This window comes from Porites lutea, chromosome 9, assembly GCF_958299795.1.
Source record: "Porites lutea chromosome 9, jaPorLute2.1, whole genome shotgun sequence".
Classification (NCBI taxonomy): Eukaryota; Metazoa; Cnidaria; class Anthozoa; order Scleractinia; family Poritidae; genus Porites; species Porites lutea.
Window position 1 is genome coordinate 11,923,475 of NC_133209.1, and position 22,231 is coordinate 11,945,705.

Sequence of the window (22,231 nt, forward strand, 5' to 3'; positions counted from 1 at the left end):
GACACCTCGCTGTAAAGGACGCCCCGATAATACAGACTGCAGCTAAATCCCTGGCAGAAATAAATTACAGGCATTTGACTTAAATATACACCGGCCATTACAGACTCTCGAGGTACCTACAGTGTCCGCAATAAAGGGAGTTGACTGCATAAAGCTTCCTAGGATAGCATAGAAAAACTTCATGGAAAGTTAAGGTTTAGTTTTAATGATCTATTTTCCTTTTGCTCGGTAGATTTCAAAGCTTCAATCATCCTATGATTCCCTATTTAATATTGACGGCTCTAGTAAGTACATTTTAAAACATTGATTTTTTGATGTAATTTAGCACAAATGTGTGTAGTTGGCCTGCGTGGCACATGCATGAGAAATGATTTTAGGGAGAGGATGCATTGTGTATCATTTATCTAGTGTCCAATATAATATGTACCTAAACAGTGGAAGATTTTTAATAGTTTTGTTAGAAGTGGGTCGATCATTTGTTCGACATTCTGTTGAGCTGTGATTTACATGTGCATTCTTTCAACAGGCCCTGGGTTTTTTCTTGTGAAAGTTTCTGAAGGTGACATTTCTATGGCTCATATAAAAGAATGGAATGAATTTTTTCAAGAAGGTGACTCAGAGGTAAAGGTTTAAAAACCTCAATTTCTACAAGAGTTTTTCACTCTGAGTTATTCTGTCTAATAAATCTCTCGCCATCACAGAGACCCTTTTGTGTTATAGGGCGACTGAGGAAAGGAAAAAGGAAAGTGCAGTTCCTATTTTTTTATTGTTATTTGCCGTAATGGTTCGATTGAGCGCCCGGGGTGCTTATTTACTTTTGTTACCTCAAGGGAGGGCACCTGTTCGAGACTGGGCACTTATTCAGGACAGGGCGCTTATTTCTTTTTTGAGAAACAACTGAATGTTCAAAACAGAAAAAGGGACAATAACAGAAACTGTATCAGTAACAAATATACGGTGAATGTTCAGGTAACGTGAGAAACTCAGACGAAATCACTGTTTTGTACTGTTCGTTTGTGAGAAATTAAAGGAAGATGAACTTCAGTTGACACGTACCCGTACTCTAATACTATAGTATAAGACTTGAGGCGCTTAGCAGAATGGGGGCGCTTATTAACAAAAACACCTTTGAAGAGGGGCGCTTATTCGAAAGGGGGGGGGGGGGCACTTATTGAAAGGAGGGCGCTAAATCGAATCATTACAGTATTGGAATACCCAGCAGGAGCCGCCGGGAGGAGAAAGTCTAGTAGAAAAATAACTATTCTACCATCAGTTACAGTTAGTTAATTTAAACCTCACACCTCTCAAACAGCCATGTTATTGACACATGCTTTGTACCACTTTCGATGTCATCAGTCTTAATGTTTTAATACAACTCATATGCTCAACTTGTCCCAGAAACAATTCTTCTAATCCACGCCGAAATGAGCGTGTTTGGCGTCATTCAAACAGGCCACGCAAAAAACACAATAGTCAGCTATCTTGCCTTGGAATTCCTGCTCCTAACTACAAAATAGGAATTTGTAGGTGTTTCCTATCCATTTAGGCAAAAAAACAAAATTTTCGATAGATGTGAATGTTATCTAAATACGTTTGATTGTCATTAACCCCCCAAAAATCACAGCATATACAGAAAGTCACTTAACCATAGGTTACTTATTTCAATCTAATTTGTGCTCTACAGATTATGGTAGGATTTGCTGATCCTTGTACAATGCCCCAACATCCAGGCTGGCCTCTCAGAAACTTTCTTGCCTTGCTTGTTCATCAGTGGTCAGTTCAAGTTCAAATTGTTGACTAAGAAATCAAACGTGTTCTTTTAAAGATGCATGAACACCTTAAAACCATGGAGGATGAACTGTTTGAGTGTTTTAAATTCAGTTTTTGCCCAGTGTGACTTAGGTGACACCCAACCATTTTCTCCATCTCACTCATTATATGATTAATCCTTTAAGGTGTTTTAACTATTTTCATCCCATGATAATACTGATCACGGTAAATTGTAGTAAAACACGCACACAATAAAATTCTAGATAACAACAATGTCACAACACTCCCACCTTTTCACTAGTGCGAAAAGAACGTTCAAATTAGATTTTTGGCGAGAAAGCTAGCATTTAATAAGTTCACCCATTAGCACTTGTTTCTGCAACTTCTGTAGGCCTTAAACTAAGAAACAATTATCTTTAGTTTTAACTTGATTTGATATTGTTAGTTTAAGGACTGTTGCTGTGAGTTTTACTTTACATTAGCGAGATATATACACTGATTACCAATGACAGGGTAACTTGAATTTTATTGATGCAAAATTCTAGTTAACGATGAAAAGTTGACATTCGGAGCCTCACTTGTGGCTAAAATAGCACTATATTTATGACCCTTCCATTACTAGAGCTCTGACAAAGGGCTAGCATGCACTTGAGAGAGATCAGTTTTTCAATCTTTTCCATAGACTACCGACGAGCAGTCTCTCTTTTTTCTTACAAACCAGTTAAAAGATTTAAAAGAATCATTAATTTACGAACTTGAACAATACTCGAGACGAGACTGCTTGGAAATTCGGGGTATTCCAAGGAATTCTAGTGGCACGCGGGAAGATACAAACAAAATTGTTGTTGAGCTAGGTCGAAAGATTGGAATTGACCTGAAAAAAGAGGATATATCAACGAGCCATAGTCTTCCGAGTAAAGTGAAAGCGAACGGAGAAAGAGCTCTGTTCCCACCTGCCATTATTGTAAAGTTTACGAGCCGGGATGTTCGTGAGAAACTTTATCGAGCCAGGAAGGTCCTCAAGCAAGACTTAGGCATTTCCAAGGAGAATAGAATCTGTATAATGAAAGTCTTACTCAAAGCAACAAGGATCAACATGAAGGTAGCAAGATAATCCAGATCACCAATGCTAAAGCCTTGCACAAAACAGGCGAAGAAATGTCCTACGCTCAAGTAATGATACCACCATAGTCATGAATTGCCTTTCCCTTAGGTGTAAAAACAATAATGTTGTTGACGTTTAACAGGACAGACTTTGCGTATGTGCTCTTTCTTGAGATTACCTCCCCCCCTACTAGTATTGACCATCTTGCTAGCTCTGATGTTGATCTCTACTTACCCCATGATCTGAGTTTTCAGTACTATATATAATTCTCATGAATTTCATGATAATCATTATATAAATGAATATTGAATATAATGAGAAATGCTTTTCTGCTTTGCACTACAAAATTAGGAAATAACTTGACAAAGAATATTCCTAATGTAATAAATCCCCACTTCAGTATCTCACAGCTCCATCCCAAGATAGTTTCTTTCTATTTTTCACAACAACAGGTGAAATTGAATTTTACATTATTGGGCTAAATGCTAACAAGTCCACTGGGCCTTACAGCAAACCAGTTGTTATTTTAAAGCTACCAAACATGTTATATCTGCACCTCTAGAAATTATATTCAGTGCTTCCTTTTCTACTGGAATTGTCCCAGATTTATTTAAAATAGCTAAAGTTACCTCTGTTTTTTAAAAAGGGAAGGCAAACAAGTTTAAATAAGTATCGTCCTATTTCTGTTCTCTCAATATTCAACAAACTGTTAGAAACGTTAATGTTTAAGAGAATACTAGAATTTTTGGAGAAGGAAATAGTTTTGGCTTCCGTGCGAAACACTCCACGGATCATGCTATCCTAGGCATCATTGACTTGATTCAACATGCAATTGAGTGCCAGGAATTTTCTTGTGGTATATTTTTGGATTTCAGTAAAGCCTTTGATACTGTAAATCATAAATCTCGATTGAAAAACTAGATTATTATTACATTCATGATGTAACCAAAGGTTGGTTCACCTCTCATCTTACCAACAGCTATCAACATATTTCCTTGGGGAAAACTGAGTCTGAACTTCAAGCAGTTTCTTGTGATGTTCCTCAAGGCTTAGTTCTTGGCCCACTATTATCTCTTGTATATATCAATGATTTTAGTAACTGCTCTGAAATTCTAGATTTTCATTTATTTACAGATGATGTCAATCTATTTATAAACACAAAAAGGCCTTAAATCCAAAGTAAAAAATGAACTAGTAAATATTCATACTTGGTTGAGTGCTAATAAACTTTCTCTTAATACTGATAAGTCAAACTTTGCCTCATTTTCCACCCTCCACAAAGAAAGTTACCCTTTCATGTCACTCTCTCTTTAAATGGCATAAACTTAAACCAAGAGTACTCAGTATAATATCTAGGTATAATAATAGATTCTAATTTATCATATAAAGGCAAGTTAGCTATATTGCTAAAACGATTAAGCGCAATATTGGGATTCTTTCTAAACTTCGTTATTATGTGAATTCAGGTCTGCTGGTTAAACTACATTATGCCTTAATATATCCCTTCTTAAGGGTAACACCTATTCTTCAACTACCCAGCCTTTGTTCATTTTACAAAAGAGAGCAATGCGAGTGATGACTTTCTCTTAATTTCATGAGCATTCTTGTCCAATTTTAAGACACTTAAATATTGTTAAACTGCGCATGCCTGACCTTGTCTTTCTTAATATTGCAGTCTTTATGTATAAATTTCACAATACACGTCCACCATCTGTGTTTGATACTGTCTTCACACAACTCAATAAAAGACAACTGTAATACAAGAAGTGCCTCGAATATGTTCTATACTTTACCTGAAGTAAGAACAAATTATGGAATATTCAACATAAGATTCAAGGGCCTCAAAGTATGGAACTGAGTTAGTGAAAATTTGAAAACCTTCTCTATTTCAAACTTCAAGGAATCAGTAAAGAGCGATTTCGTCAAAGATTATTAGCTACTTGTATTCTTATTAGTAGTTGTGTTGTTTTGTTTCCCAAATTACCTGTAAATTAGTCGTACGTGCACTCCCCTCACTAAATCTGAAGAAAAAGAGAGACTGCTCGCAGTCTATCTTTTTCAGTCGTTAATTAACTTTGATAACTCATTTGATAAAACTGCCGAAGTTTAGACTTATTGTGCGTGGAAAGTGAAGTTTTAAATCGTAAACAACATTGCTGTAGCAGCACTATTATGTACTGCAGTATCGCATCATTCTGTTGCAGGGGCTCCTTGGTTACAAGTGTCAAGATTCTTTGCTGGCGTGATCAAGTGAGATCTGGCAAAAGAGACACTTCTCATAGCTTGGTTTTAAATGTCAATCTACCATCATACACAAAAGCTGGTAAATAAAGATGATAATGGTGTTGGGAACAATGCTTGCAATACACACATGCCGTGTAATGTACTAATGTAGACTGGTTTTTACATGATATCACCGAAATTCAATCGAAAGAATGACCAATTTCCCTGCGTTTTTACGTTAATGAACTATTAAAGCAGCTTAAGTCTTATATTTTTACAAATGTTTGCTTTAAAAGGGGTTGTTCTTTTTGTGATAGAGTACACTTAAATTTCTACGCTTTCGCATGACGCGGCATTTATATTGCGGTTAAGGGAGCTGTCATGGAGGTTAACAAGGTGACTTATCTTGCGGGATTTTGCTATCTGAGCAGAACTTGTATCAGAAAAAGTATTTAATGTTTATGAGTTTCTCATGCGACGAAGTCACGCTTTTGTAGCTAAGCTCAATGACAAAAGTTTCTTTTGGTTTCCGGCCACCATGTCGGTCTCAGAGGGACAACAACATGGCTTCTCCATAGAAAACTCTATAAATTTAGGTAAATCATTTCCCTGAAAATCTCGCATATGCGAAATTGTCAGGGGCACCCAACGACAGTTTTTGGAAAATATCTGTTCGGAAGACGAATTGAGATCTAGAATTTTCGGAACATTTGTTGTTAAATGTCTTGCTTGCGTGCCTCTCCTAGGATTTTCGAACCCCCCCCCAAAAATGGTATAATTGCCCATTTTTAACGGATTTTTACCCTAAAAAGGTGACCTAGAATTTTCGGAAGCACCTGTGGCAGCTAAAGGAGGCAAATAAGGAATTCAATATCACGTGGAAAATACTCGACAAAGCAAAATCTAACACCAACCTTACAAAACGTTGCAATCTATGTACAACAGAGAAGTTCTTTTTAATCTGTAGGCCTCACATGGCAACACTGAACAAGCGCAACGAACTTGTCTCTACGTGCAGACATCGACGCAAGTTCATCCTAAGGTACAATCGAACATGTGAAAGCCAGAGATTGTATCGCGAGCTTTCGTGCGCCTTAGGTTTCGTATAAGAGTTGTAGGCGATTGAGAGCAAGCGCGCGCTTTTCATTCTAAAATTTCTTAAAAATTTAAATTTCAAACGTTATATGTAACCGTTTTTATCACGCGATCACCTTTCTTGATGTAGACCCTGACGCTTCAGTGTTATAATGAAGTTTAACTGAAGAGTGAGTCACTTTCTCGGTGGCCTACGAAACAGGCTTGTATTAAACACTGATGCACTCAGGATTTGAGTAGTTCACCTACTGGTCTATTCCGCTCCTTCACTGCAAGTAGAGCACTGTCTTGGCTTCGCCGGTGAACATCTAACTGAATATATATTATATATATATATTTATAAAATAACTGAGATAGCACGCGTGATCTGATTGGTCAAAAACCTATGGTTTATTATACCGGTAAACCCATAGAAAAAGGCATCCGGACCAAGAGCCATAAACAAAACCGGCTATTGATCTGCAAACAACGATTTTAGAAAGGCTAAAAAACAGAACAAGTTACTTACCCAGCCCTTCTTACTATTAAAAGCGTTAGTTTCCACATTTTATTACTGAGCGTCACAATTCGCTACTACCATAGCTTTAGAAGTTATAAAGTACAAAGCTGGAAAACATTTTACATTTTACGATGATGCCAAATCGCAGAGAAAGACAACAATTGAGTGAATTTCTGGTGTAGAAAGTCTCTAGGAAAACTTAACCATTTGCCAACCAGCAACAAAACGGATAGTTTTAGCATTCTTGATTTATTTTATGTCAAAATTAAATTCCTTAATGAAAGAAATTATTCCAAATAGAGATCTCTGATCAAGATATGGTACAAAATCGGGCGCTGTAGGTTGTAAACAAGCCGCCAACGATGATGAAAGGTGTCAAGAGTTTCGGGCTGGTTTTTTCCAATATTTGCTCAAATTATTCGGTGATATCGATGCCATAACCTACCTCAAACCACCTGACTTCACGAATCGACAAATATTAACGCCAATATGTGGCTACGGTAAAGAAACCTTTCTCCACCACTGACATATTTCCATCGGTCGCTCTACGTACATAACATGAGTTACATGCGACAACTTCGCAAATGCAGCCACGTCGTTACCGCGGCATTTCTTGATCATAATAAAGTCCAAAAAACAGATCTTAAACCACTGCGGCTTGTAAAAAGTGAATGAAGTCCTCCATTACAATAGCTGCCAGTTCCGTCTGTAAGCACGAAATTCTTACGGATCGACACAACAAAATACAGCTGCGTACAGTCTGATGTTCAATTAATTTCTACTTCTGTAGTAAACAAACCATGAACGTATTCTTTCATTGTACGCTCAAATGAATACGTGTTGACTTTTCCTGTAAAACAACTTTCATAAGTTATCATGTAATGAGCGCAAAAACTCGTGTTCTGAAGTGCTGCTGTTTGTTGTTTGACTGAACTGAGTTTTGAGAAAGTTCAACGCTATTGAATCGTGAGTCATGATTGGCTTATGATGACTTTAGGGAGAAGACGTGACTTGATCACGGTACTAGAACCATATTTTTTAACCTAAAAGACTCCATTCTACTAAAAGTTATTTTATAAAAGCAATATATCACACTTTCTATGGGTTTACCGGCGTGATAACCCACGCGGGATGTTGGGAGAACACGAGAAAAGCTTGTAAATCACTCGCCTTCGGCTCGTGATTTACAAGCTTTTCTCGTGTTCTCCCAACATCCCGCGTGGGTTATCACGCCGGTAAACCCATAGAAAGTGTGGTATATTGCTTAAATATATTATATATATGGGAAGTCTGTGTTTCGATTTTTCCGTAGTAGAGTGCTCGATACGTTTTTTTCCTACTTCCAATATTTATATTATATATATATATATATATATATATATTAATATATATTATTTTTGATGATGGCGTGACAGTGACTTACTTGCATGCAACCATTCTGTCTGAAGAGGGTGTCACTGCATACGTTTAAGCCGCACTTTAAATCTCCTTGTATTTGTTCCAGTCAAAATCTACTTGTAAGTGGTTTTGTTAGTGCTAATTACAGGTGTATGAATTTCTTCTCTATCTCCATTACAACCAACATCTCTTTAAATGTTCTCAAAACATAGCCAAAGTCTTAATGATGCAGACAGTTTCGATGACTGCCAGCCATCTTTGTCAAAATTCCATGCAACCAATGCAAAAAGGTATACATCGGTGAAACAGGGAGACAGCTGAGAACCAGGATCACAGAACACAGAAAGGAAGCAGAAAATATCTCTGACAGAAATTTCACAAGATCCACCCGCAGAGCTTCTACCAATGAGCACCATAAATCAGCAATAACAGACCACGTCTGTCAGAACAATCATATTGTGAATTGGGAAGCAAGTCAAAAAGTTGAGCAGGAAAGCGACAAGTTTAAGAGATGGATCAAGGAAAGCATATGCATTAGATCGAACACTCCTACTATGAACACGGACGAGAGAGCCTATCAGCTTTCTCCCATATGGTCACAAGAATTTTCCACCCCCAAACCAGGGGAGGGGGCGTCCACAGAATGACTTGGCGCGTTTATCGCAATAATTAACACCTTCAGAAGCCTATTTAAGGCTTCTGACACCTTTGACGATGTCCAAGTTTTGACAAAGATGGCTGACAGTCATCGAAACTGTCCGCATCATTAAGACTTTAAGACTTTGGCTTTGTTTTTAGAACATTTAAAGAGATATTAACTGTACTAGCCTGATGAATTTTTTCAAGAGATTACCACCAACAACCATCATTAGGGAGGCAATGGTGGCGTAGTGGTGAGAACACTTGCCTTCTACCAGCGTGGCCTGGGTTCAGTTCTAGACGTCGAAGCGACATGTGGGTTGAGTTTGTTGTTGGTTCTCTCCTTTGGTCTGAGAAGGTTTTCTCCGGGTACTCTGGTTTCCCCTTCTCCTCAAAATCCAACATTTCTAAATTCCCAATTCAACCAGGAATGGTAGACTAAGAACTACTAGTATGTGGAGGTGCTACCTCTAAAGTGTTATTTATTTATTACTGTAACATTAATTTAGCCTCCTCCTTGTCCAACTTTTTGTCATAGAAATAAAATGTATTGGCTGGGAAAAAAATAAAAGTCAGAAGCTTGTACCAAGGATGGTGGATCTAAGTGCCACAATGGACCCTGAAAGGTAATCAACTTATCCGATATCACAAATTGTAATGAAGTGAATTGACCAAGTCTGAATCTTGATGTTAATTTGCAGATTGGCCTCTTCATCAGTGGACTTGAACCTTAAGTTAATGCAGTGGAGACTCTTGCCCTCGCTAGATCTCGACAAAATCTCACAAACGAAGTGTCTTCTCCTAGGGGCTGGAACGCTTGGCTGCAATGTCGCACGATGCCTTCTGGTATGAACGTAAACAATCTATAGTATGTAAGGTAGTTATTGTTTTGTTCAGTTTACCGGTCCCTGGCAGGTATTACCACCCTTGCTTGGTCGAGGAATAAAAACCAGACAATAAACATGCCCTGGTTCTCCACGTTAGGGGTTAAGCGGGGGGCTAACCATCCACGACTCTCTACAAAGTTGATAAGGGTTGCACGCTGAAATGTTCGACCGAATGATGGATGGCAGAAAAAAGAGGACTGAATTTGGGTAGAGAAGCTACTTTTATTGAGCCAAAAGTAGGCCTAAATTGAGTTCTTTAGTAAGAGAAGTATGCGCCACTGGGAACAAGTTGTTGTTGATGATGATGATGATGATGATGATGATGATGATGATGATGATGACATGAAAGTATGGAGCAGAACATAGTATTATTATCACAGGGATACCAAATGTTGGTAATTGCATTCAGTAATGCCAACACCAACTTACTGGCACATACACTCACAGATGTTTGTAAATATCTTCATCTCCTTATCTTTTAAGGGATGGGGTGTTCGCACAATAACCTTTGTTGACAATGGAAGAATCTCGTTTTCCAATCCTGTGCGCCAAACACTGTTTGAGTTTTTGGATTGTCAGGACGGAGGCAAGCTCAAGGCTGAAACCGCTGCTTCTGCCTTAAAAAGGATATTTCCTGGTGTGGTAAGACATGATTATTGTTTAAAACACCCCAATTCTAGAATACGAGTAGTGTCAAGTTTTCCTTTGGGATAGAAAAGCGAGTGAAATACGTTAACACTCGAGTTTTTATAACTAGAAGTGTCCGAGTCAGATCTGACTAGCTAATGAGATGCAGTTCCTATACTCTCAGCCCTATTTTGTTATTACTGACGTTTTTGGTGACGACCTGAACACCACTTAAACAGCAGAACAGTAATCGAGACGATTCTCGTAAACAGAGGTTTGGTCTTGGTGACGTTAAAATTTGAATGGTGTGACTAATTGAATCGAGCCATTGCTTTAGACTTCCTGAGTAGGAGATCTATCCGCATCTACATTTACATTTACTAATTGACAACGCTTTCGCATCAAGTCAATATAAATTAAATAAATTACAATATCAGAAATACAATAATAGAATAAACATGAAATAAAAGAAATAAGCATAAGGGAGATAAGTATCATCTGCACATATTTAATGATCAGAATTTGACAAGTGCTACTAACATAGCATGTTACTGGATTACTTTCAGAATGCGTCATCTGTTCAGCTGTCAATACCTATGCCTGGACATTCTGTTGGCCAGTTAGGTAAAAAGTATTCACTCCGGTGTTTCGATACAGTTTTTCAGAGGCCATACCGATATTTTTCAATCGCCTTAAAAGTGGTTTTTTCCTTGTCCGATCGCTATAAAATTTTCACCAGTAACTGGCTATGGATTGAAATTTTTGAAAATGTAGTTTTACGTAAAATAGATATTACTATGACAACAATAACCAACAAACTTTGAAATTGATAAAAAGCCGAATTTTGAGTGATCGAGACCAGCTACTGAAAATCTAACACTAGGAACTTAAAGTTTGGTGTTTAGAAAACAATCTCCGTAAGAAGTAAAAAAATTCTGTACGTTTGAATTCGACTAAAACGAAAATATATTTTAAACCTTAAATTTTCAATAGCTGTGATAGATTATTTAATATAAGCGTTATAAATGACTCAAATTATTCTTAAGTAGCGTCAGAATGCTGCTTAATATCATATTTTGATGCTAGGAAATATTGGTGTATTTTCGTTCTTGCGATCTTGAAAACTATCCCGTTTTCTCACCACCTGTATAAGTGCAACTTCATTCAAAATTTGGACTTTTAGCGCTTCTTTGTATATCTCTGAAACGACTAGAACGAAGTCTCAGACATTATTATATACATTATGGAGATTATGTGAAGATATTTAACAGAAATTCGTTCGAGTCGTTTTCCAGTAGCTGGTCTAGATCGCGCAAAATTAGGCGTTTATCAATTTGAAAGTTTTTTTGTTTATTATTGTCATAGTAATATCGATTTTACTAAAACCTACATTTTGACAAATTTCAATCTATAGTCAATCAGTGGTGAAAATTTTATAGCCGGTGATTAGACAAGCTGGCGATAAAATCACTTGAGAAATATCGGTATGGCTTCTGAAAAACTACATCGAAACACCTTAAATAAACTCATACGTTAACTTTTATGGAACACTAAATTGCAGTTTTTTATTTATCTCCTCTAGTGATCATCTGTTGTGAAGTTTTGCGATTTGTAATTAATGGATTTTGTTTTATGGTTTCAGAGGAAGCAGAGAAAGTAAAACGAGATGTGAGTAGACTTGAAGAACTTATTGAAAGTCACGATGCAGTTTTCCTGTTGATGGACACACGGGAGAGCCGATGGTTACCCACAGTATTAAGCGCTGTAAAAAACAAGGTATATAACAAAACTACAATGTCAATCCCATTTACATCTTATAATTTCAAGGCCCAATGATGTCTGTAAGAATGGCTGTAGTCGACGACGGCTTTTTGAGCTGTGTAAGCTGTTATTAGGGACCGGTCATTTTTTTATCGGTTGGGGGGTACTGGTGGGATTTGAGACTGGGCCACGAAAATAACTGCTTTAAAGGGGACGGGGGCAGGGGTGAAGAGCAAAATATTGGGTGTAAAGGGGGGATTACCAAAAAAATTGTCTCGCAGTGACGGCATCTGTAGTACTGCAAACAGCCTACCAGAATGCCGAAAACCAGCGTTTCTGACGTTCGGAAAGTTCAGTTTTTCCCGGGAAAGCATGCTTTTTTTGGTTAGCTAGTTTAGTCGAGCGCAAGCACGGACAACATGGATTCTCTTTGGCCAGTCACTTTGGTCTAGCATTGCCGTTCTGAGTTCTCCGATAGAGGCGAGCCCAGTGTCCTTAAGCAGAGTGTGCATGTACGTAACGTGGTCCTAGGTCTTCCTCTCTTAGTCTGCACAAGCTTCCAACACAAGTTCCCTACATTATTATGCGCCAAAAAGCAATCCTATACCCACTAAAAGACAAAAAGATAACATACAAAATCGGGCGTTTCATTGGGAAAAAATAACGTTCACTGTGGCATTTTTCATTTTTGTTTTTCATTCTTTCCCTCCTTCTTTCTTTCTTTTTTTCTAGGTGGGGGGGGGGGGGGGGGGGGAGGGGTGCCGGGGGTCATTTCAATTAATTTGGGATACAGGGAGGGTCGGCACCCAAAAATTATAATGAAGAGGAGGGGTCATCGTATACTCCAGGAGCTGCCCGTCAAATCCCACCAGTCCTCTCCTCCCCCGCCGTAAAAAGTGAGCGGTCCCTTACCTAGCAAAGCTTTAACGCCTTAAACAACTGGAATGGCGAATAGACATGACTCAGTAAATATTTCGTTTGATTTCATATTCCAATAACAACAACGGCCACACGAACAGAGGATGATCCACCTGTGGCTTTTCTTTTTCCTCTTATTAATGAAAGTGGAAACAAACAATTCTTTTAATCTTCTGTGACTGCTTACATCTGCTGCGATCTTGTTGTTTAATACTGTTACCGTTGTTCTCAGCTTGTGATCACGGCAGCACTTGGCTTTGATACATTTCTTGTCATGCGACATGGTTCAAGGGAAGCAGGAAACGTCGTATCACAGGGAACAGCTCCTTTCAGTGCAATTCCAGGCTCCTCGCTTGGTTGCTATTTCTGTAATGATGTTGTGGCTCCTGGAGATGTAAGTTTGTTGCTAGAAAAACTGGCTTTGTGTATTGCCTCTGACCTAGTCTTGGTATCTCGCATCAAGAAGAGAAGATCAAATTCGAATACAATTGGTATTGTTTTCTGTTGTAGAATTGGCCATATTTGGTCATTTTTTAAATGGCTCGGTAAAGAATGGTGTCTTCACACGTGCAAAATTCCGACAACTACCGAGGCTGCAAATTTGAAACTTCGGCGAGGTGAAGTAATGAACAATAATGTAATTTGTGTAAATTAGAATTGACATAAATTACTATTTTGCCGGCACGGAACGGAGAGCTGGGTTCTAGTGTAGCGCGCAAGGTTTCGCGGTTAGGGGGTTTGATTTAGTGACTGTTTAATTATGCGTGTGGTAAACCGCCTCTAAAGAGAGCTGTTGTATTGTCAAATCTGTATTAAGGGCTCATCCTCTATTAAGCGATCACTTACCAAAGTCCCGGAAATAATTTCTGTAGTGTAAAACTGATCCCTATTAGGCTGTCGCGATTACCTTTTCCAAGGTCCCAACAACTTATTTATTAATTATTCTCCTTTCAAAATATTTTCCGTTTTTGATTGGCTCAAATCTATAACCAGCTAGCGTTGAACAAATGTGATATCCGATATTTAAAATGACGTCAATAGTGCAGACTATGGCCAGAAAAGGGTAACGCAACCTAGAAACCTTTGGAGCGAGATTGTTTTAACTCAGTCGTTTTGGTAGAGTTAGAGAAAATTGCGGAAACTTTCATACGTTTGGCGGAGAAGAAATAGCCGAACTTCTGCCTAAAAGCATAGTATAACCGGGCTGCATTAAACGGTCAACCTGTCACCAAGGGTGACTGTTGCTTAACACAGGTTTGACTGTATATGGTTATACACAAGTAAATTAAAAATGTTTCGTATTTGCTTACTCGCAGTCCACCCGTGATCGCACCTTGGATCAGCAATGTACCGTGTCCAGACCAGGCATGTCTTACATTGCAAGTGCTCTAGCAGTAGAGCTCTTGGTCTCTCTAACGCAGCATCCTTTAGGGTACGTTTGGTTGTCATGTTATCACTGAATGATCGACTATTACCCATAAAAATTGGATGGACTATTTAAATAATGGTGTGATATTTGTCAGCGACACCATTAATTAACCATTAAATAACTAAGCTTTGGACATCGGTTTGCTCTCACTGAGGACTGAACAAAAGACCTTGCGGAATGGAGTGAATTTAAAGGGCTATACTTCCATTCATATGTGAAGAGAAACTGGTCGTAGAGGTGCTAATCTGTTCCTCTTCCAACGTAAGCCCCCAATCCCTTGTGTGCGGGAGCACTGTGTATATGTAACAGTCCCTCAGAAAGCCTTGGATATATCCCATTGGTGTGTAATCTGTCTGTTGTGTAATGAACCTGCTTCATTTATCACGCTGAATTAGGTGTTAGTTAATGGAGGGCTTATTTGGCCAACATTTTAGCTTGGTGGTCCTTATAATCCGCTGTTTCTTTTACACAGATCGTTTTACTGTAGCATGCGCAGTATATTCCTTTGTACGGTAGAAAGGTTTTAAGTTAATAATTGTCATAGTATTTCTTAATTGTTGTGTTCCGTTTGTAGGGATGGGGCTGCAGCTGATACGAGTGCAAAAGATGCACACCTAACAGCTGAACTCGAATGTCATCTGGGATTAGTACCACACCAGGTGAGACCGATCTCTTTGAAATAGTGTTGTAATTGCAATTATTGCTTAGCCCCAAAATAGCTCCCTTTCTGATGGGCTTAAATCTCCCGGTAATTCTTCATAACCAGCTACCGTTGGCCACACTGATTTGGAAGATTTTGCTGATATTCTTAAATACGGTTAATAGACCTTTCTATCTTAAAATATTTTTTCCCAATTTAGACCATGTGATGTTCTTAAAGGAATTTGTCTTTTTTGTTTTCATGAATTATGCATCCGAACGCTCGTGGACAGGACAACGATTGAAGGAAACAGTTCCCTGGGCTACCATTTCGTGATTTGAAGGAATATATCAAACATGAGACTAAGTGTTTCATCCCCAGAAGAGAGTTGAAAATACGACGCGCAGCGGAGTATTTTCGACGAGGTGTTTCATCTGGTGATGAAACACTGTGTCGAATGCTTGATAATTTCTTCTTAAACAAAACGATTTTAGGAGTAGAAATTAAGGATGCAAAAATGAGCAGTTTTTCATCTGATTTCTAAACGCTCATTGAACATTAATTTCCTTTGTATTTTCTTTATGAGTTATTGATGAATTTGAGAAATGGGAAAACAAAGCATGCAACCTGAAAAGGTCTATTGTTTAAAAAAGGGACTGCAGAAGGCGCGGCAGCTAAGCTGTTTTCGGTAAAGCTGGAAAAATTGGTGGAAAATTTCATAAGTTTTACAGAAGTGGAAAGGAAATAGCCGAACTATGGCTTAAAATAATAATTCCTCGCAAAGCGTTTCACGAAAGCGAGTTTATAATTTTGTCCTGGGCGGATCGCGTGAGGATCGCAAGCGGAGTGCGATTTTCCTGGCTACTCAAACTCCGGATATCCAGTGCTATTCACTGATTCACTTCCAGCTCTTTCGAGCAAGCGACGCCAAGCTCGCGTACGTTACGATTAAAATGGCTTCCCGGTCGGCTGCCGCAACAAAAAAAGAAATTTCACAAATAATGAAACAAGCTGTCCCTGAAATACACGAAGAAGGTGACGAATTTTAACAGGTAAAGCTTTGTCTGTTTGACTTGAATTTATCGATGAAACTGGTGAAAAAGTTTTTTGTTTACAAGCGCAAGTCTTGCGTTAGTCTTAAAGTCTCTTGCGTTTTAAGTCTTGCGTTAAATGCCGAGAATTGCAAGCTGTACGACGTCGTCTGCAAGAGACTTCGCGGCGGTTTTTCTAGCCTGCGAGCAAGCTCTCTATTTGGCAGGTATCGTGAAAGGTGGACGCGCGAGAGGCACGCGAGAGGAGACGTGAAGGCAGAGTCGGGGGAGAGAAAGGCCTCTCGGCCCCTCGCGGTTCCGCCACTCGCTCGTGCGTTCTCCTGCGGCTCGCTTCGCTCGCCCAAATAGGAGAGCTTGCTCTCAGGCTACGGTTTTGCGAGACACCTTTATAATATCGCTTTATCCGCCATATGTTCTTGGTCTTTACATGCGACCAAATGAGTTTAAGTACGGCTCTTACCGTCAAAGCTCTGCTTATTTTCCTCGAATACATCTTTGAATTATTGATAAATACAGCTCTACCAGCTTCAAACAGCGTCTACCGGCAGAATTTCATGGGCAAAAACGTTAAACGTAATTAATTTAACATGCACATTTAACATTTGGTGTCGTGGTGCTATAGACAAGGCGATGACATTACACGTTAATGGTCGAGGGTTCGACTTCCTCTTCCGCCGGGGGAAATTTTTTTCTCTTCTGCTTATGGTAGCCTGCGAGAGCATCCAGTGTTTTCGGCTCTAGTTTCACCCGCCGAGAAAATATTTTTCGAAGGGAGAGAAGCGACGACCGGAATACGTCTGCGGTTCGCAGGCTATCTTTTTGGTCGTATTGTTTTTGTTTTCTTTGTTTTGTTTTGTTTTTACAATATTTTACCTGTTAATTATTAACCAACAAAGATCAGAATGCATGCGTGACAAAGAGGCGATTACTAGTAATCGGCTCCTGCATGCATGTAGTTTTTTCGGCGGTGAATGGGATGTTGTCCAGCTCTTTAGATTCTCACGGGATAGAGATCAGCCATTTTCATCTGGTCAATTGTATCGATTGTGGACAGTATGTTGTCAACGCTTCAAGCATCAGCTAATCGTAGTTTTGATTTGTTAGGGCAACACATAATTCATTTGCTGTGGGTGTGGGAGCAGTCTCTCTTTTTTCTTCTTGGGCTGCCGTGCTCGCCCTCGCGTGCACTCTCCTCACTAAATCTGAAGAAAAAGAGAGACTGCTTGCAGTCTACGTGTTTGTTGTCCGGTGATTCTGTTTACCGTGAAAGCAAGTCATTTGCCCAACGTGATAAGGCTGTAGATTGTCCGTGGAAGACGCCCAACACTTCCGCTTTAATTATTGACCAGAAATCACGACGAAACTAAAAAGATGTTTAACCCGAAATAATCCCAGACAGAGCTCACGTCAATGGTCTCATTTTTGCTGCACCAATTGTGACATCACATAGGTATTAAAAAGCTCATTTGTTAATTTGTTTTGTAGATTCGCGGTTTTTTGTCAAGATATCACTTAGTTCTTCCTGCCAGTCTGGCCTTTGACAAGTGTATTGCCTGTTCTTCTAAGGTGAGACAGTTCATTGAATATTCTTGACGTCGGCGTTAGTATGTCTTTTCCCTTGCTATTACCGTTGTGACTGATGCTGAGATGAAAATGTGTGACAATAAGTAGAGGATATTACACGGTGGCGCGAAGATATGAATTTTATTTTCGAGTGGCAAAACAATATTCTTCGAACGAGCGCAGCGAGTGAGTAAAATATTGTTTTTGCGACGAGAAAATAAAATTCATATCTTCAAGCGGCCGTGTAATGTTCTTTTTATTATATAGATAAAAAGACATTGATAAAATAATAGATTTTTATTCGCCAAAAAGTAATTGTGACGGCTCAGATTTACAGCACAGCAATATAAGACATTGGTTACAATAATCTTAAGAAATAATACTGAACTGAATAGGGCTCTACAATGACAAAATATAAGCAAAACTTTGAAAAATGTGTAAGTAAAATTCAATGCGCAAGACGCCTACAAATTTCGAAGGAAAATTACCGAAATTATGTTATCGATAAACTCACGTGTGAGATTATGGAAAATAAACCACTCGGGTCCCGGATGTAGTTTTTATGAATTTTACGAGTGGCATATTTTCCAGTAAAACACTTGTGTCTATATAATAACAAAGAGTAATTGTAATACATATAAATACATACATATTTTATTTGAGTAGGTTTTAGGAAGGCAGCCAAAAGCTGATGTCGACCTACTAGTACAAATAATTACAGCTAATTACAAAATAGAGATAGCAAGAAATAAAACTAATAATTTTAATAACAGCAGCTAAGTCGAATGTAATAGCCGTTCTGTTGTCGAAAAAGTTGATAAAGAAGCAAAGAGATTGCAAAAAATTCAAGTGAAGCCCTCAAATGGCGAGAGCGAGAAAAATCATGACCAGCCGCCATGAAAATATACATGAAAACTAACCAACCTAAAGTTCCTTTTTTTACGCACAGCACAAGCCATGAATATAATGATCAAAGTTCTCCTTATCGGAACGTTAGTCAGCCAACCCACTCGAATTCGTGAGGCGAAGTAATTTGTCTGTTTTATTTACCTAAACCACATAGCCAAGTAAGAGAGGTGGTTGAATATATTTTGTCATAGTTCAAGAGGAACTTTGGGTACTATAGGTTTTTTCTCGCGTGCGGCGGGATGTTTTACTGTCGGCTTGCGGCCGACACATCTTCAGCCGAAGGCTGAAGCCACGATCGGCAAAGCTTTTCGCGCGTGTCACTATAAAGACTTGACCTAAACTTAGACCGCAAGCGGTCGTCCATCTTCCTCAGAGCCACGCGCGGCGAGCGTAAACGCAAGCTTCGCCGTTCGCCCCTCACGCGTGCTCTTTATCTACTTCGACTTAAAACAAAAATTAGAGACTCCTCGCAGTCTAACCTAAACTGGAACCGCTCATGAAAAGTATCTGGAAACCACCGTAGGGAAAATACTGTCAAGTTCTAAGAAACTGAAATTCTTTCCTATATGGAGTACATTTTCAACCCTTTCACCGCACGAATCCGTAACTATTGTCATTTTCAAGGACTTTTTGCGTGCATTTGACTTTTGGATACTCAAATTTGCTTTATATCCAGGTGCTATCAAGCTACAGAGAAGATGAATTTTCCTTTCTCATGAAGGTTTTTAATGTTCCAAGCTACTTAGAGGACCTAACGGGTCTAACACAACTACTACAGGATACAAGAGTTAGTGAGGTAAGTCAATAATGATATTATCACATCGGATGACAATCGAACCTCCACTAACGGCTACCTCTCCACAACAGCCACCTCTTTACAACGGCCACTTTTTTTCCGGGCAGACAGTCCATTCATAGACTCTTTTTTACACCTCTCTACAACGGCAACGGCCAAGACCATGGCCAGTTTTTCAGCGACTGACGAAAAAGTCAAGAATGTTCACGAAATTTGATCTGTATTGCGCGTCGAAGATCAATCGTGGCAATCGCATTTTGATTGCTTTTTGATTGTGCTCCATTTATAGATCTTTATACAGCTACAGTAAGCAAAAATTGTCTACAAAACTTATAGCGTTGCGAACCTTGCACGTTTTTTCATGTTGTCATTTTTATTCAAAACATTATGTAAGTTTTTTAGATTGTATTATCTCGATATAGTGTTTATTTTATGATTGGATTACCGTTATAGGCTACAGTAAGCATGAACCTGCCACAATAAACATGTTCCTCCACGTTCTACTCCCCAAAAAGTCACCCCTACCTCCCCATAACGGCCACTTTTTTTCTGTCCCCAAAGTAGCCGTACTGTATATGTGCGGAGTAAATGTACGGACATTTCCAACCAAACGACGAACTTACCTGAATCAATAGTTTGGAAACGGACTTCCTACCTCATTGTGTACTCCCAGAAAATATTCCCCCCCCCCCCCCCCCCGCACACACACACACACACACACACGCATACACGGAGGAAAACGGAAATTCAGAGGCGAAGGGTGTCCAAAAGGAGGTAATTTCCGAGGGGATGGTGGGAGGGGTGACCGCTCGAGGTCTTTTCTCGGGGGGCTCCAAGTAAGATTGGGGAGTTATTAACAACTAACAGCTGTTCTGTTGAGCAAGCTATCAGTTATTTTACTGTTCATCGGTGTTTCAAAGCAAAAAGTTTTGTTTTCATCGATGATCTTGTATTTGTGGTCGGCTGGGTACTTTTCTGACGGCTTGCACGATAGTTTATGGACCTTTTTGTAGCACTCGATTGTCGTCGGCTCATTAATAAAATTGGTTATCTATCTGCAGTTGCTCTGTGACACAATATATTGTGGTATTCACTGTAGTGTGGTCATGTTCTAATAAGCCTTCTTCTAACATGATTTTAACTAAAAAGAAGTGATTAAAGTTCACTGCTTTGAGAGATGGCATAACTTGTGTCGTGTACGTCTGTACAGCCTCTATTAACCTAAGCGACTTACCGTTTATAATTAACTAAGAAGACCTCTAAAAGGCAAAACTGAGATTATTTGACACTGTGTTAACATAAGTAAAAAAATTTTGTCGTTTTATTGTAGAAATAATTATCTTTCACATAAAAGTATAGTGCAACGGCATTTTTGAGGGAAATATTCTTTCCAGGGGCTACCCAACCAAGTTGGAAAATTACGGAAACTCCAGGGGTTGGGGTCTAAAACAAAAGTGCCCTCCGTGGGAGGTATGGATATTTTTTGGAACTACACATGTAGGGATGGGCGTGAGTCCTTGTGAAGACTCAGTGTATTCAAAATAGGATTGTGGAAAATCATGCCTCAATGTCCGTTGGCCCACCTTTGTTGTTTGTAAAAATGGAAAAAAGTACGAAAAAAGTCAATACATTGAGAATAGATAAGCACAAGAATTCCTTTGAAAGTGATCTACTGTATTTCCAAAAGAATCCGTTCCGTACAATAATTAGCGATACATTCAATTATACTTTGTGAGCATTCAAACCCAAGTTATATCTTTTTCTCCCTTTCCGGCAGCATTCCGTTCTCACTTGTAACATCCACTCCTAAAAGCGATCTATCCCTAATCCGATGATAGGCAGCAGCTAATAATGATAATGATAGCGCTTAGTGGTCTGTTTATGTTTGTAGGTGTGGGAGATGAGTGATGACGAAATACTTGAGTAGTTCGTCGCCATGTCTTTAACTTCAAGCGTTGCGGGATGCGTCATTAGCGACTCTAGAATCAAAGCTCAAGATGAAATACTGGCCAGTTATGTTGAGTTTGTTTTCATCCAGTTAGAAAGCAAAGCCAGCGTTTAATATACAACAACCCGTGAAGGGGAATATCGATTTTAGTATTTACCAAATCTGATGGATAAAAATTGTTTTTTATTCAGTAAATAAATGCTATGGACATTTTTCACTTTGTTTTACTTTAATACACCTGAAAAAAACCGGCATGACAGTGTGAGGTAATCACATGTTTGCTTCAAATTTTATGTAGATCTAGTTCAACTTTCCACCGAAAAGAACTTTAAAAAAATATTCAGGGACACCCAACGGGAAATTTTGAGGAAAAGACCTAAAAACAACAACAAAGCATGATTAAAGATTTCTGAAGCCATTTTAAGCATTTTGGGAAAAAATTTGTTAAGCCTTGCACCTTAAGAAGAAAAGTCGACATCGATCAGTACTTACAGACCCAGTACTTACTTACTAGTAATAATCATAGGTCACGGAGTGCGGGCAACAACGAAGGGCTTTTGCTCGATCGCTGTGCTTTGCGTAAGTTTCACGCGACATACAGTAAAAACCCGCAACTAAGAACCTAAAAATTAAGAACCTGTTTGCCTAAAATTGGTCATTTATACCCCCTATAAACAAGAACCTATTTAGCCTAAGAAATTTAAAACAGGTTCTTACTTTCTAAAATCATACTTGTACATTACATGCACAGCTGCATTGCAAGAATCATATTTGAAGAAAAAAAGCAGATTGCCATTGTTGTAAAAATGTTTTTTAACGAAAAATGAGTGCAAGATATGTAGACTTACAAAGCATACTAAGCAATATGTAGATCAGCACACCATTATGCATTGTTTTTTCTCCAGTATTAAGAACCCATTTTAAGAACCTAAATAGCCTAAAATTCTATTAACTACCATTTATATAAGAACC

General features: G+C 38.8%; 1 protein-coding gene across 3 annotated transcripts in view; it reads left to right on the forward strand.

The window, feature by feature from the left end:
• The window catches only part of LOC140947270 (ubiquitin-like modifier-activating enzyme ATG7), a 36,786-nt gene extending 15,310 nt beyond the window's left edge, over positions 1-21,476 (forward strand). For 2 of the 3 annotated variants that reach the window (XM_073396326.1, XM_073396327.1), the window contains 15 exons: positions 233-284; positions 527-621; positions 1,685-1,773; positions 5,080-5,198; positions 9,268-9,355; positions 9,431-9,575; positions 10,100-10,258; positions 10,810-10,867; positions 11,886-12,019; positions 13,155-13,316; positions 14,239-14,354; positions 14,926-15,010; positions 17,529-17,609; positions 19,192-19,311; positions 21,203-21,476. In XM_073396326.1, the coding sequence (XP_073252427.1) occupies positions 233-284; positions 527-621; positions 1,685-1,773; positions 5,080-5,198; positions 9,268-9,355; positions 9,431-9,575; positions 10,100-10,258; positions 10,810-10,867; positions 11,886-12,019; positions 13,155-13,316; positions 14,239-14,354; positions 14,926-15,010; positions 17,529-17,609; positions 19,192-19,311; positions 21,203-21,238 (1,539 nt within the window). In that variant the 3' untranslated portion in view covers positions 21,239-21,476. The remainder of the gene's footprint in view (positions 1-232; positions 285-526; positions 622-1,684; positions 1,774-5,079; positions 5,199-9,267; positions 9,356-9,430; positions 9,576-10,099; positions 10,259-10,809; positions 10,868-11,885; positions 12,020-13,154; positions 13,317-14,238; positions 14,355-14,925; positions 15,011-17,528; positions 17,610-19,191; positions 19,312-21,202) is intronic. The other variant, XM_073396328.1, reaches the window with a different exon arrangement.
• Positions 21,477-22,231: the final 755 nt, after the last annotated feature.